Source organism: Bos mutus, chromosome 24 (assembly GCF_027580195.1).
Source record: "Bos mutus isolate GX-2022 chromosome 24, NWIPB_WYAK_1.1, whole genome shotgun sequence".
In the NCBI taxonomy this organism is placed as follows: Eukaryota; Metazoa; Chordata; class Mammalia; order Artiodactyla; family Bovidae; genus Bos; species Bos mutus.
Genome location: NC_091640.1, coordinates 41,894,883 through 41,911,771, shown reverse-complemented (window position 1 = coordinate 41,911,771; position 16,889 = coordinate 41,894,883). Strand labels below are relative to the sequence as shown.

At 49.4% G+C, this 16,889-nt stretch overlaps 1 protein-coding gene across 1 annotated transcript in view; it reads right to left on the bottom strand.

The window, feature by feature from the left end:
* RAB31 (RAB31, member RAS oncogene family) overlaps positions 1 to 9,159 on the bottom strand; it is an 83,255-nt gene extending 74,096 nt beyond the window's left edge. Inside the window, exon 1 of the mRNA XM_070361846.1 lies at positions 8,971 to 9,159. Within this exon, the coding sequence (XP_070217947.1) occupies positions 8,971 to 9,009 (39 nt within the window). The 5' untranslated portion in view covers positions 9,010 to 9,159. The remainder of the gene's footprint in view (positions 1 to 8,970) is intronic.
* Between the last annotated feature and the right edge of the window lie 7,730 nt (positions 9,160 to 16,889).

Below are 16,889 nucleotides of genomic sequence, written 5' to 3'. Positions count from 1 at the left end.
AGTTGCTCAGTTGTGTCCAACTCTTTGCGACCCTATGGACCACAACACGCCAGGCTTTGATGTCCTTCTATCTTTCCCAGCATCAGGGTCTTTTCCAATGAGTTGGCTCTTCGCATCAGGTGGCCAAAGCATTGCCAGAGAATGTTCAAACTGCTGCTCACTTCACATGCTAGCAAGGTCATGCTCAAAATCCTGTCACCCAGGTGGAGGATTCTAACTTCAGGCTGAGCACAAGATTCCTGGAACACAACCTGCTTCCTGCCCTTACCCCAGATTTTCCTATAAAACTCTTCCCCCCAGACCACTGAGGAGTTGAGACTTTCTGAGCGTGAGCTGTTCGTTCCCCTTGCTCGTTCTGCAATACCCTTCTCTGCTGCAAACTCTGACGTTTCAGTTCGTTTGGACTCACTATATGTCATGTATGAAAACTTGAGTTCACAAGACAACTCCTGCTCTGGAGACGGCCAGCCACCGTGGAGGCAGTCTGACTGCCCCGAGACTCCACACTGTGAGGAAGCCCACGTGACGGCGTGCAGAAGCCACGTGAAGACAGATGTCTGGTCACCCCGCGGGTGCAGCCAGCCCAGCCCAAGCCACTACAGCTTCAGTTCCAGCCCTGGCCACCATCTGAGCAAGGACTGCCCGTCTGAGCCCAGTCAGCCCCCAGAGCAGTCAGTGAGGAGGAACAATAAATTGTTGTTTTAAGCACTAAGTTTGGGGCGGTCTGTCACAAAGCAACGGAAAGCCAAAACACTCAGCACAGTGTCTGGCATGAGTTACCCTTGGTACATGTCAGCTGTCCTGGTTACAGAAATACTCATAAACTAGAGTAATTTCAAGACATCCCTCTTCATCCAAGGCATTCTGAAGTGCTTTCTTTTTCTTTTTTTTTTTTTTTTTTTAATTTTTAAATTTATTTTGAATTGGAGGACAATTGCTTTACAATGTTGTGTTCATTTCTGCCATACAACATGAGTCAGCCACAGGTTTACACGTGTCCCCTCCCTCTTGAACCTCCCTCCTACCTCCCACCCCATCCCACCCTTCTAGGTTGTCACAGAGCACCAGGCTGAGCTCCCTGTGTTATACAACAACTTCCCGTTAGCTAGCTATTTTACACAGGGTAATGTGTTTATTTCAACGCTACTCTCTCAAAGCACTTTCTTGCCTGAGAAAGAACAGAGTAAGTTTTGGCTTCAATTCCAGGCCTGTGTTCAATCTTCCTCAAATGTTACTGATGTCGCTGTTGTGATCAGGGCTGAGGGCAACTGAAAATTATTATGGTGCTTGTAAGTTTATAATTACTGTTTTTCTTCTATCCATGGATAATTTTAATAAGGAAGAAGTCAAGGACATACAGAGAAGACACCAGCAGAGCATCTGTAACTACACTGCTCACAAGCAAGACTAAGGGTGTGCACGTGGTTAGTTGTGACACAATAATTATCATTAACAAACTGGAAGCACAGAGCTGACAGGAGTAAAATGCACAATCATGCAATTCACATCAATAGCAGCAACATGTTCAAATCATAAATTATAACTTTAGCAAGAGTTTCAAAAATCTTTCTACTCTTATTGAAAAAAGATTCTACTAGTTATCTTACCAAGATTAACCTAACCTGAGATGGAGATCTAGAAATAATACACTCCATCTTTTTAAAGTGATGTCTTTCTTTAAAAAAATATTCTCTGGTCTGTGCTTCTGGGGCCCTTTTAAGGCCCTACAAGCTCCACTCCCTTACCTGGCAATTGAGCGTCATGTGACATGACGTCATGTGACACCCCAGGGGTCACCTGGTGCTGTTACTTCACCTCCCCCTTCCAGTTCTATCAGCCCAAGGACCCTGTTGGGCTGGAAACCCAGGGACAGAGCTTCCCTCAGCACCCCAGCTCTGTGGCAAGTCCTCATACCTGCCTACACGCACACACCCGTGAGGGTCTCTTTTCATCCCCACAGCACTCTTCCCATTAGTGAAATCCCCGTTTACTTTTACAGATCCCTTTTTAAAAACTAAAACAAGAAGCCTCATGAAATGCCTGTGTTACTCCCCACAGGGTGAGCTGGCTGGGTTTCTGGTCTATACTGGCAGCGGAAGGAAAGTTCCCTCGCTGGGACTCAGCACACCTCCCTGCTCAGAGGGTTGGAAAGCAGAGTCAGAAACATTTTCCTCTAAGAGCCCAGCCCTGGTGTCTCTTTAAAGGACAGACTGAGATTCACCCAAGAGAAGAGAATAAGGAAACACAACAATGGAAGCCTGTGGGGCTGAAAAGCACAGAGAAAACCAGGGGGCGGACAGTGGGCTGGATGCTGATCATAAAATGAAGGTGTCATCTGAACATAAAAGACAGGGAGAGAAGAACCACCAGGAGGTGTCCGTGAGATGAAGGAGGGCAGGCAGGATGCTGTCTTCACAGCCCCGGAATTTCCATCGCACCAGAGGCAACAAGACCCGGGCGAGGCAGTACAGTTCCATGTCCTAATAAAGAGACAAGGTTGAAGGCGTCATCCTGGTGAGGACCCCGTCTCTGCCATCTCACCCCTAATCCCTCCCCAACCTCATCATCAGATTCAAAATTCAATGAAGACGAACTCAGACAATAAAAAAAAAAAGTAGCTTTTCAGAAGTTTGTTATGAAAAAGTTTAGAAAGTATCTTAGCTCCTAAAATGAAAGGGGTCTGTGAAGTATTAAGCTTTGATGCTATGAGATGTTCTTCAAAAACACACAAAGAAAGACTTTCTTAATTAAGCTCGCTATAAATGTAAATGCCCTGGCCAATTATTTGATAAGAAAGGGAGGAAGGAGAACAAGAAAGGCTTTGCTCTCTTCTCTTGCCAACAGAGGGCAAATGTTATGTGACACTGTGTGTGTGTGTGTGTGTGTGTGTGTGTGCGCGTGCGTGCGCGCATGCAAGCCTAGGTCTGCATCCTCTTACTCCCTCACTCATACTTCTTTCCTCTTATCTTCTCCTCCCCATCCCCTCCCCCACCCTTCTTTCTCCTCCCCTTCCAGGGCTGGCTGGTGAAGAGGTACTTTTCAGGACCAGGCATCTCATTTGCATGTCCTCATTAGACTACCGACTCCACGAGAGCAGAAAGGAAGTTATTCTGGAAAACTCAGGTGTCTGTTTCTTCTAGAAAAACACAGACTGTTGATACAAAGGGATCCAGCTCCCCAGATCTTGCTCAAAGGAAAGAAAGTAGGAGGGACGTGACCTCCCCTGGATTCTACCAGCCCGAGTCATCCAGATGCCTCCATGGAGACTGAAAGTGGCCCAGGCTGCATTCTGGGTTAGATCTGGAGTAAGCAGAAGGCGCAGTAGTGACCTCCAGAGAACGGGAGAAGGCTGGGCCTCAGAAGCAAGGAAACTGATCAGAAAAGACTCCTGGTGGTTCTGCGGGGAAAAGCTCTCCAGGGGCCCCTGATGTTAAATCCCACTTTTCTGTATTTCTGCCAACAAACTCCTCAGGACACCCGCGACTCTCAGCAGCTTTAGCACTCAAGTGGGGAAAATAAATCATCTGGTCTGTTAAGAGGTGGTCATTGCTCATGGAAAAAGACCGGGCCCGGAGCCCCGAGAGGAGAACGGGGTGGGTGGGCGGGTGAGCTCGGCTTCTCACTCACCCCCAGTAGGTTTCAGGCTTCAGTCCCTGCTAGAGCGCCAGACCCACAAGGGCAAGGCCCTTTGTTCTGTTCAGACACACCACTGCACAGTCAGAGAGGCCAGGAGTGTTCACTGAGTGAGAGCCATAGAGCTAAAAGAGAAAGATGTTCCCCACATTATACAGAAAAAACTAAGACCATTCAACACCACCTACACAGTCTTCCCATCTGAACCCAGAAGAAGCAACGAGGAAACAAAACAGAAACATTGAGATCCCAGGGCTTTGTACATGACCATTGGCCTGGATGCTTCAGAGGTGCCAATGTCATGGTGGTAAAAAAAGAGAGGGACTGTCTCAGATGAAAGAGCTGAGAACCAAATGTAACACGCAATCCCTGACTATACAGTCCATGGGGTCTCAAAGGGTCGGACACAACTGAGCAACTTTCGTGGTTGTGCTGTCTACCTGCTGCCACCCTCAGCTCCCGGCACGAGAGAAGCTGTTGATAATCAGTGGATAACTGAGGGAAGGAAAATGAGTAAAAGTCGCTCAGTTGTGTCTGACTCTCTGAGACCCCATGGACAATATAGTCCATGGAATTCTCCAGGCCAGAATACTGGAGTAGGTAGCTGTTCCTTTCTCCAGGGGATCTTCCCAACCCAGGGATCAAACCCAGGTCTCTGGCACTGTAGACGGATTCTTAACCAGCTGAGCCACCAGGGAAGCCCGAGGGAAGGAAAGCCTATTCCAATTTCTAATACATGTGACAAATTATACAAACTCAGACAAAAGGAAGTACAGTAAGTTAGACATTAGTCTAACCTGTTGGACACAAGTGAACTTGAAGACCTTTTCTAACGCCTGAGCTCAAATCTCCTCACGTCCTGGTGCCTTAACGTGTAGGTTTCCCTGGCGGCTCAGATGGTAAAGAATCTGCCGGTAATGCCGGAGACCCGGGTTTGATCCCTGGTCTGGAAGATCCCCTGAAGAAGGGAATGGCAACCCACTCCAGTATTCTTGCCTGGAGAATTCCATGGACAGAGGAGCCTGTCAGGCTACAGTCCATGGGGTTCGCAAAGAGTCAGACATGACTGAACAGCTTAGCACCAGCACCACCAACAGAACCTCAGACTTAGACAACGCTGATGGTTGCCTGGGTGGCTCCTCCCCATGCTATGCATGTGTTCTTTCCGAGAGGACCCCACACGTTCACATCACCTTACAGAATACTGTCAGTAAGGGGTGCTCACCCTGACCCAGAGCAGCCAGGCCAGGGTCCACAGGTCAGGCTGATCTGCTTCTTGTGAGCAGCCTCGTAGGTCCTGGTGCCCCCGGGGACCCCTCAGCCCTCTCTGGTGAAGTCCTCACCGCCCAGATGTCACAGCGAATCCCAGGGACTTGCCTGCTCTTTGAACAGAGGCCAGAGGAGAGGCCTAACCAGGCCCCTGATGCCTGCGGAAGAAGTGGCAGAAATCTCTAAACTGTCGTCAAGACAACCAAAATCCAGATATAAATCTCTTTGGGATTCCATTCGGAAGCAGTTTTTAAGTGCACACACCCAGAGGAAATAATAAAAGAAAAGAAAGCGCCTCTCCCCCTCCCCTGGCCCTACCCCTCCTTCCCCTTCTCTTTCTCTCTCTCTCCCTCCTCCTGCTTTTTGCCACGTGGTGATGTGTGTTAAAAACGCAAACTGGGACGCTTTCCACTTTTGGGGTTGGAACAGCTGCTGCCTCAATATTGTTTTTGTTACTTTTTTTTTTTAAACATACTTTGCTGTTTTTAATGGAGTTGTTTTTTAGCTATGTGTTTCATAATACTAACTGAGATTCACAAAGCGGGAAGATTGGCACTTTAATTGGCAAGAGTGAGATTCATGGGTCCTAAGAGTCCAACTCGGACAGTCTGCTGCCCAGCTCGATCCCAAGGCATCCGGGGTAATCCCAGGGAAGGGCACTCACGAAGGCATGGGAGAAATATGTATGACCAAGTCCTCCCATGGAAACAAGAGCCAAGAATTTGTAACAGGTAGCCTAAATAAACCCCACGCTCTCGGTCCTTCATTTTTCCACGAGCACAAAGCATCTGGGGAATGCTCCACAGATGGCTGTGGTTCCACAAGGGAGCACGCACTGAGAGAAGTGAGATCAGGGTTCTGAACCCCAGGGCCTAACAGCAGGGCTTTGAAAAGCACAGGTGCATGCCACCTGGCACACCCTGCTGCCACCTGCTGCAAGTTACCCTCGGGTCAGGAATCTTCATCCACGTGGGGACCTTTAGCTCAGAGGGGGGTACGCCTGCACCACCCGAGCTGAGCACAACCACGGCCTTAAATGGGAAGCAGGTCTCCCAGTGATCACCGAGTGCCAGGGATGATCACCAGGCACTAAAGGACCAGCCCCTCAGCCTCTCGGGTGAGCCAGCAAGGCTAAACGGTCCCGCTCCCATCACCTGCTCAACTGGGCTGACAGACAGTGATGCTGGCAGCAGGCGTGGCTGCAAGGGCCTGAGATTTCAGGAAGGTGTGGAAGTGGCTGAAATAGGAAGCTGAGTGTTGACTATATGCAACACTTCATCCACAAAAGACAGGCCTCCCATACAAAGAACAGAGGAACCAGGGCTCCCGTTAAAATTCTGAGAGGACTGTGAGCTTGGCACCGAATCTCTTTTCCAGGGGCGGATCCACAGGATTCTCTCTCCTGTGGATCTGCCAAGAGAGCAAACCAGCAGTTAGATTGGCTTTGGCCACACCCAGTGCGATCTCAGGGCTTCCCTAGTGGCTCAGTGATAAAAGAATCTGCCTACAATTCAGGAGACTTGGGTTCAATCCCTGGGTAGGGAAGATCCCCTGGAGGAGGAAATGGCAACCCACTCCAGTATTCTTGCCTACACAATCCCATGGACAGAGAAGCCTGGTGGGCTACAGTCCATGGGGTCACAAAAGAGCCAGACATGACTTAGCGACTAAACCACCATCACCAACAGTGCTATCTCACCCAGAGCATCGCCCTGCTTCAGGAGCAGCTGAGAACCTAGCTATCACACACACAGGATGGGACCAGCCAAACCGGGGGACTTAAGACACATTATTTGGTGTGATATTAAGAGCGATGGCCCTTTCCGAGATTTCAAAGAAATGGCTTCTGATCTGAACAAGAACAAAACCTAGAGCCCCTCAAAAAAAGAAGACCACAGATACAGGGTGATGGGATTGAAACTTCAAAGTCTTCATCTGCTCAGATTTATCTTCCTGAACTGCTGTGGGGCTGTTCTTTTCTTTCAAGCCCAGCCTCCTACCTCTGGGACTCTGCAAAGGACCAGCACACAAGGAGAGGCATTGTCTCCAGGAAGTCACTGAACAAGTGCATTCCATCCTTAGAGATAAGGCAAAAAGAAGTGCAAGGGCTTCCCCCAGCTTTCTCATCTCCCAGCCTTGCTAATTATCATCCTGGAGTCACAGGGTAGCAAGAAATGGCACTGTGTATCTTAGGAGATCGTCTGCTCTAGTCCTCTGCCTTAAACGGGAAGATGTTATTACGTCCATTTCACAGACACCGTGATCAAGATACTTTTCCAGAACTGCACAGCCAGTGAGCAGGACAGCATAAGAACCCAGGCTTACTGCTTTGGATCAGAGCTCTTCTACCTGATTGTAGAAGGAAACAGACTTATCTATAAGCAGAAAAATTGAACATAATTCATGTGCTGGGACAAGCATATCATTTCTGACTTTATTTATTCACAAGGCCAATCTTGACACACATAACACACGTCAAAGTTGCCTCTTGCTTCCCGGGGACCCGACCTTCTGAGTCTTTGAAGCGCTTTCTGGAGGCTGAAATGACTCCTCAGGAGGAAAACACGCGATTCCTGGAATTTGTATCTGGCTTATGTTAGAGAGCCTGGCGGTGACACCTACCCCTGCAACTGTGACAAAGGTCAACAGAGGGAGGCCAGGACAGCATCCACCAGATCCAGGCCATGGCCCAACATGGGGGCAGGCACAGAGGAGGGAGGGCCTCTGCCTGACGCCCCTGGATGAATCAGGAGACCAAGGCCAACCGGACAACCTAGTGTAAACAGGGCTTTAGCAAAGGACAGTGAGGCCAGACCTCCCCAGGTTCCAGGAGGGCCTCCAGGGAGTCCAGACAGCCCCTTGTTGTTGCTGTTCAGTCACTCAGTCGTGTCCCACTCTTTGTGACCCATGGACTGCGGTACGCCAGGCTTCCCTGTCCTTCACCATCTGGAATTTGCTCAAACTCATATCCATTGAGTCAGTGATGCCATCCAACCATCTCATCCTCTGTTGCCCCCTTCTCCTCCTGCCCTTAATCTTTCCCAGCCTCAGGGTGTGGGGCAATCCGGCCCTAAGCTAGAACCATTCCTTCTTTATCTGCTTCTGCACAACCCTCTTGACAGACCAGTTAGCACTGCTTTGATATAAACAGAACCGGTCCAACCTTTGCTGCTTTTTTCGGAAACTGTTTTCTTGGGAGACCAGAACTGCCAAGGGCTGAACACTAGCCGTCTGTGCCAAAAGCTGCTAAAACCAGGGCTGAAAACCAGCTCTTCCCAAAGAAGCAATTCCGGAATGTGGTGTGGGTACCCAAGAGCGAGCGATCCAAAACGCCAGCTGAATTCCCTAAGCACTCCCCGGGGGCAGGTCCGCACCACTGGGGAGTTTGTGTCTGTCTTTGTTTCCGGCTTCTTCCACGTTTCTTTGGGCTCAGAAGGACCCACTTCGGGAGGGGAAGTGGGGACAGGGGAGGACTCTGTCGTCCTGCCCTGATCCGCCGCACGAAAAGTTTTCTACGGTGCGTTCTCCCTCTACGTTCCCGCCAGGTCGTCCCCTCGCGCATTTTTTCACCCCGAGTTGAGCTCTGTTTTCTTTTTTAAAAAAGTAAATAAACTAATTGCCCCCAGGAGGCAAAAGGATTCCGCGCCTTGGCTGAGTAACTTAAAGTTTCCGCCGGAAGGAAATTATTAAAGGCGAAGGAGAAAGCCCACGGAGGCGGGGTCCTGGCCTGGTGTCACCGCGCAGGGGTCCCCGGCCCGGCGCGGCCCGAGAGGACGAGGGCTCCGGGAACGCGGCGCGGCGAGGGGACGAGCCAGGAAGCACCCGAGAGAGGCTCGGACGGGACCGGCGGGGCCGGGACAGAGAGCTGGCCGGCCAGAGGGGTGCGCGCAGGGGACACGGGGGGCGCACAGACGTCGGGGCCGGGGGGCTGGTTAGGGGGCGGGGCGGGGAAGTTGAAGAAAAGGGGGCGCGGGGAAGCGGGGACGAGGAGGGCGCAGGGAGGAGGGTGACTAAGAGATCGCTGAGAGTGGCGGGGGGGCCCCGCGGCCCCAGGGGCGCAGGACTCACCCCGAGAAGACACACTTTGAGCTCTCGGATGGCCATCATGAGCTCGGGGCCGGGCCAGGCAGGGGCTCCGCATCCTCCGGGGCCGCCACGCTCCGCGCCCCGCCAGCCGGCTCCTGCGGTCCCCGCCTCCCCTTGCGCCGCCCGCGGGCGGATCCACGGCAGCTGCTATTTCTGGGCCTCTGGCCGCGCCGAGGGTCACGTGGCCGCCGCCGGCTCCTCCCGGGGGTGCGGGGAACCTCGCCGGCCGGCTCCCAGGACCGCCCCTGACGTCGTCAGCCCCCGGGCCCCCGCCCGCGTGCCACTGGCGTCCTGGCACCGGGCCTCCTCCTTCCGGCCAGCCCGGCCTCGGACCCGGCTCAGCAGAGCTCACCCTACCCCCGGCCTCCCGCTCCCAGGCCACGGGGTGAAGGCAGGACCGGTCCGGCCCGCGGAGGCGGGGGCCCACGACTGGACACTGCATCCCCCTCGGTAAAGGGGATGTTGTCCACCCGGGATCTGCTGGGAGCACTTTGAAGCCTAAGCGCACTGGACAGAGGCAGTCGGACGGAAGGAGGGTCTGATCATGCAGCCCGCCTCTCCCGCTGTTCCTCGTGCGGTGGGGAGGGTGCTTCAGTGCACACCCAGGTCGCTTGCCAGTCTCAGCCCCACGTTCGCTTTTCCATATGTCATCGGAAGTGATTCTAGAGGCAAAGGCCTATTCCTACCCCCAAAGCAGGCTGGTCCGCGTCTGAAAGGGGAAGCGCATTGTAGGCAGGAAGCTGCTATGCAGGGTACAGAAAATGCTGCGGCCTGGGGTCAGACCCCCGGCCTCAGAGCCCCGGCTAGAAACAGGCGGCTCGGTGGACTTTTTGCATCCTTCGGAGGCGGGCTTGGGGGTCTGCGGGCTTGTCTCCACGGTGGAGCGCACACCTCATCCACTACAGAAATGTCAGCCTTTTAGACATTGGTACTTGAGTTAGGTGTGGCATTTCAGATTGGAAACAACTTTCTTTAAACTTTATCCCCTAACCAAACTCTCAGGCCTCTGTCCTGACCTTGCAGTTCTCCAGTGAACCACCGCCCCACCTTGATTATCTGGGTTTTGCTCCTATTGATGCCACGTTGAAGCTACCCACCACCCAGGTGACCCCATGCTGTGGGAACGTCCAATCACGACCTCCAGAGAGAAATTCTAAAAGGCCAGAGTCAAAATAGTGCCCTTCTCTCAAATAAAAGCCCTGACCGTTGGCAGTGAATCCTCCAGGGCAGTAGCTTCCCCTGGCTTGGGCAGGCTTGGAGGATCACCCATTCACATAAATCAGGACTAAATTGTTTAAAAAGTAGCCATGGATGAAATATAGGTCTTATTCAGCATGGAGATTATTGTATCGATACCTGTCCTTGGCTTAGTATCTAAAGCAAGGACAGGATGAAAAGAGGCCTGCCCAGAGTTTCCCAGCACTGGGCACTGGGCACTGGGCCTCCTGTCTTCAGATCCCTGAGCAGAGGACAAGTGCCACACAGCCGCAGAGCGACCATGGTCAAGCAGCTCTGGCAAGGCCACCTCACATCCCTGGCAGAACAACTTGAATCTCCATGTCCTACTGCTTCCCTTTGGCCTTGCTTCTCACTTCCCCAAAGTCAACCAACCCAGTTCTCACTTCCTGAAAGTTAGCTAAACCAGGGTGGGAGGCGTTTCCATTAACACTGCAATAGGTCCCTAAGGGCAGGACCACCCCAGACAAGTGGGCTGGCAGAATTTCTCATCCGATGCCCTGTTTTTCTTTCATTCCTCCCATTCCTCTCGCTTCTGCGCTGGCCTCCGTGTCTGCCATGCTTGTGTGGTTTCTTAGTTCCTCCCTAGCAGTTTCTGATCCGGGCTTTCCCCCTGAGAATCACCCATCTGTTTTATTCTCCCCACACTCACCCCATTAAAATCTCCTCACTCATGTCTCATTCTGACCAGGCGAGCTCTTGACAAAGTGCCAACACTTTGTGGACCACCATCATGGATTTATACCCTCTCCTGGGCCAAGTCATCCTTGGGAGCTTAAGAACTGGCCTCAAGGAAACCCTGGTCCCAGGGATCACCCCAAAGTGATGCACCAGGCCCTCCCAGGCAGGAGAGACAGTGGCTGCTCCCAGACGCATTTGGGGAGTGTCTGTCCAGGGTAGGTCTCCACTTGTTAAAGGTATAATGTTCCCTAGGAATGTGTTTATCATACTTTAGGATGACGGTCAGAAGGGCCCAGCCTGACTCCTCTGGAATTCTCTGCAAATGCGAAGAGGTTCTGATGTAACTTAAGCAGAGATAAAAATCCAATGGTATGTAACTGAGGGCTTATCAAATTTTTAAAAGATGGAATAGGCAAAAGTTTCCTGTGAAATCTTTGTAAACCAAAAGGTCATTGGGCTAATTTGAATTTATGCTTTTCACTGCTGTGAAGTCCTCGGTGGCACTTACAAGATGCAATTTAACTCTTAAGCGTATCTTGTGATAACGCTGCGCCAAAACCAGCCTCTTCTCTGCCTGCTGGCAGAACCCATTAACCTCCAGAGATGTGCTCAGCAGCCACCTCCCCGAGAGGTCTCTGCCTGGGCTTGCACGTGCTCTACTCACGGCTCTCTAGCATTGACTCAGCAGCTCACTTGCCCTCCTGTCCCCCGTGAGGGTCCTGCCCAGTGTCCTTGGAGCCAGTAGAACTGAAGCCAGGTTCAGTTCAGAAGCAAAGGAAAGCTTGACTCTTCAATCAAAACATGGAGAGATGGGAGGTCATGCTCCAGAACACCCGCTCTGCCAACAGCAGGGCTGGGCTGCTTTGGGGGAAGGGGCGGGGTTCTCTCAGGCATCTCACAGCTGCTGCCCTTGCTCCAGATGGCAGTGCTGGATGCAGCATCTTTGCACAGGGCCCGCCATGGCAACTCAGAGTTGGGGGCGGAGCTTCTGCACAGGTCCCTGAGCTGAGGGGTCGTCACCACCATTTTGTGCCAGGAACCCCAGTCTGAGGTGTCCAGCTCCAGGCTTCTGCACACAGTGCCCTGGGAGCCCGGGAACTAGACTCAGCACAGAAACAAGGTCAGGCTTTATTTCATCACTCAGATTCTATTTTTATTTCCTGGTTATTGTTAATGGACTTTGCTGGTGACAAACATAATTAGCTACTAAATCCCTTTTACAACTGATCAGGGTCTAAACTTATAATGGAATTATCTATCTGTATGAGAGGTACCTATAGATGAAGCTGGGGTCACCTCTGTGTCACCAGGATGTGAAAATGACTAGATTGGGGGCAGGGGAAATGGGGCTATGCCACAGAAAAGAAAGGTGATTAGAAATTAATCTTTTCACCTCAGTCTATGTAGGACTTTTCCCTGCAGAGTCTCTGGCCTTTCATGTAATTCAAATGAGACTCCTGTTTGGTGGGTCTGGAGATCTGGGAGACCCCAGGACTGGTGTGTCCACATAACAGGAAGGCTGACCTGAATACTCACCCTGGACCTCACCTCAGAAGGTTCTGGGTGGGGATTTCTTCTAAAAGAAATGAGTAATTCACCAACAAATATTATTTAGTAAAAGTTTACCAAGGGACAGGAAAAATTGCCCCATTCTTTTTTTTAATCTAGTTAATAACAGTCATAAAACTGACCGTGTTGCTTGATCCAACAAATCCTCTTTCAGACAATAACGTAGAAAAACACGCAGAAAAGTGAGCAAATAGAAGCCTGGCTGTGCACAAGCAGACATGCACACAAAAAAACAGATACATTTGAAAAACAAAAAGACATCTCTGCTGAGATGGAAGAGGACAGCTGCATACATCATGATGTTAAAGGGGTGAAACAACTGAAATCTCTTTACATTTGGGAATGATTAAGCAAACGGATATCTTTACTTGGTTATCTTTAACAGTGTGCAGTGGTATATATCACTTAGGCAATACATAAAATGTATATGTGAGGTAGATTTAGAAAGAGAGCTGCAGTAAATAAGTTTCCATGAGTATAAGATGATGCAAGAATTGGCTCTGCGTGTTAAACAGTTAAGTCACGCCAGGTTGTTGCAACTCACACTAAGGAGCGTGACTGGTGGATTGTGTGGTACTGCTACTGCATGGAGAAGGCAAGGGCACCCCACTCCAGTACTCTTGCCTGGAAAATCCCATGGATGGAAGAGCCTGGTGGGCTGCAGTCCATGGGGTCGCTAGAGTCAGACACGACTGAGCATCTTCACTTTCACTTTTCACTTCCATGCACTGAAGAAGGAAATAACAACCCACTCCAGTGTTCTTGCCTGGAGAATCCCAGGGACGGGGAAGCCTGGTGGGCTGCCGTCTATGGGGTCACACAGAGTCGGACACGACTGAAGCGACTTAGCAGCAGCAGCTACTACATACCTGTCAGCATAGCCAAAATCCCGGACAGTGACAATACCGAATGCTGACAAGGATGTGGAGCAACTAGAATGTCATTGCATCGCTGAATGCAAAATGGGGCAGCCACTTTGGAAGGCAGTTTGACAGCTTCTTATAAAGTTAAACATACTCTTAGCATTCAGTCCATTATCATGCTCGTTGATATTTACTCAAAGGAGTTGAAAACATATTCACCCCAAAAAATCTGTACACAGCTATTTACAGCAGCTGTGTTCATAATTGCCAAAACTTGTAAGCAACCAAGATGTTCTTCAGAAGGCAAATGGATAAATAAACTGTGGTCCATCCAGGCAATGGAATAGTATTCAAAACTAAAATGGGATGAGCTATCAAACCATGAAAGACATGGAGCTAATTTCAGTGCATATTACTAAGTGAAAGAAGCCAATCTGAAAAGGCTATGTATTTGGGTGATTATGACATTCTGGAAAAGGTAAAGCTATGGAGACAGTAAAAGATTACTGGAGGTCAGGGGGGCAGGGATGAACAGGCAGAGCACAGAGGAATTTTAGGACAGTGAAAATACTCTGCATGAAACTGTAATGATGGATACATGTCATACATTTATCCAAACCCATAGAATGAACAGCACAAAGAGTAAAATATAAATGACAGACTTTGAATGATTATCATGTGTCAATGTAGGCTATCAGTTGTAACAAGTGTACCCTCTGCTGAGGGGTGTCTATAAGGGGGAAGCTGTGCATGTGTCAGTGTAGAGGGCATATGGGAAATCTCTGTATTTTCCTCTCAACTTTGCTATGAACCAAAAACTGCTCTTAAAAAAAAAGTCTTTTAAAAAAATGAACAGGCATGATCAGGCAATTCACAAGTTGGAAATGAATATATGAAGAAAGTATTCAACTTTGGAAGTGAGGAAAAATACAGATTAAAGCATCAAGAAATCATTTTCCACTTATCAAACTAGCAAATCATAAAACCTAAAACTCCATGCTGCGGTGAGTGGGGCAGAAGGAGCAGTGCCCATTCACACTGGCTGGACTCCACTGTTTGACCTTTGGAGTCACACATTCTTTCTTTATGTGTGTGTGCGTGTCTTTACATGGTTTTTCTTTATGTATGTTTATATACCTTCACCAGGCTTCCCTGGTGGCTCAGCGGTAAAGAACCCGCCTGCCATGAAGAAGGTGCAGAGATGGGGGTTCAGTCCTGGATGGGGAAGATCCCCTGGAGGAGGGCATGGTAACCCACTCCAGTATTCTTGCCTGGAGAATCCCATGGACAGAGGAGCCTGGCAGGCTATAGTCCACAGGGTCGCAAAGAGTCAGACATGACTGAGTGACCTGGGACATACACATGTATGTATTCTCACAGTCATTCTGTCACAGGGGTGTCACACATTGTTTCTCTGAAGCAATATTTGTTTATTCTCTCTGTTACTCTCCATAAGCAAATTTATACTCTCATCAAGCTTATTTTTGGATTCTGGTGGGGGATAAGGATAAAAAATCTGAAAGCTCTCTGCTAAAAATATGACATTTTTATATAGAGGGATAGGAGGGGTGGAAACGGGACCTGAAAGATTAGGTCAGGGTCACTAGTGAGATTCTCCCCTTTGAACGTGGAAGTCTGGAAGGGAGAATGACCCTTAACAATGAGCACGAACACTTACTGAGTGTCGACTGCCAGCTAGGTACCAGGTGCAACCCTGCCCAGCACCTCACTTCCTCCTGCGTAGAAGGTGCTATTGTCCTTGCGACGGAGGCAGATAGTCTCTGTGAAGCTGTGCCCATGCGGCCAGCCTGGGATTCCAGCCCAGACAGGCTATTCAGTGAGCACTTTAACTACTGCAGGCTTCTCTGGTGGCTCAGATGGTAAAGAATTTCCCTGTGATACAGGAGACCCAGGTTCAGCCTTTGGCTTGGGAAGATACCTGGAGGAGGGAATGGCAACCCACTCCAGTACTCTTGCCTGGAGAATTCCATGGAGAGAGGAGCCTGGTGGGCTACAGTCCATGGGATTGCAAAGAGTCGGACATGACTTAGTGACTTAACTACCACATCTTGCATTCAGGTGTACTTGGTTTTTAGTTTGAGGCATTGGCAGGGGTGTGTGGGTAAACATGACGAGCAGAGCAGGAAGGAAAATACCTGGACTGACACAGAGAATCAAGAGTTAGCTGCAGGGACTTCCCTGGCTGTCTGTTGGTTAAGACTCCACCTTAGGTGGGCACTGCAGGTGGGCGCACTTCGACCCTGGTCAGGGAACTAGGATCCCACACACTGTGAAGTGCTGCCAAAATAAGTAAATAAAAAGAATCAGCTGCAAAGATGAGAGAGGGGGTGCTGTCAGCATGCTTACAAACTTGCTGCCATTGAGTGTCGACTGGAAGTGCCGAGGGGACTAGGACCGCACGTGGAATGTCAGAATTCTCTGCAAGACTGGGAAGTCCCTCCCAAGGAGAACAAATGAGATCATGTCTATGAAACACAACATTTTCCACTTCACATGTTATTCTTACTGCCCTAGGGCTCTTACCTAAAGAGCAAACAGTAAACCCAACAATAATATTCAAGATGGTTAATTATCTGTGTCAACTTGGCAAGGCCATGGTCATGGTACCCAGGTGCTTGGTCAAACATCATTCTAGTGGTGAGCATGCTACAGTTGTACACAGAAGTAGAAAATATAATGTTGTACACATTAAACTTATATAATGCTATAAATCAATGTTACCTTAAAAAATAAATTAAAAATAAATTTAAATAATATTTAAATAAAAATAATTAAATTTAAATAATATTTAAATAAAAATAAAATTTAAAATGATTCTCAGTGTTTCTGTGAAGGTATTTTTAGATGAGATGACCATTTCAATTAGTAGGCTGTGCATGAAGTAGATAACCCTCCATTATGTGAGTAGAACTCATCTGGTCAGCTGAAGAGCTTAATAGAGAAAGACTGATCTCCTCGAGGAAGAAGAAATTCTGCCAGCAGACAGTCTTCAGACTTGAACTGTAATTCCACCCCAAGTCTCCAGCCTGCTGGCCAACCCTACAGATTCCTTACAGTAAATCTTTCTGTATTTATACATCTTATTGATTCTGTTTCTCCTCAGACAGCAAGGAGATCAAACCAGTCAATCCTAAAGGAAATCAACCCTGAACATTCATTGGAAGGGCTGATGCTGAAGCTCCAATACTTGGCCACCTGATGCAAAGAGCCAACTCATTGGAAAGGACCCTGATGCTGGGAAAGATTGAGGGCAGAAGGAGAAGGCGGGAACAAAGGATGAGATGGTTGGACGGCATCATCAACTCAATGGACATGAGTCTGAGGAAACTCTGGAAGATAGTGAAGGATAGGGAGGCCTGTGTGCTGCAGTCCATGGGGTCAGACACAACTGAGTGACTGAACAACAACAATTAATACAACATTTCATTGATTTTTTTCTTTGCCCTGAGTCTGCCACCCATGTACATAGATACTGGTCTTGACTCTGTTTCCCCAGGTGTAAACTAGGCACCCAATGAAGATCATGGCATC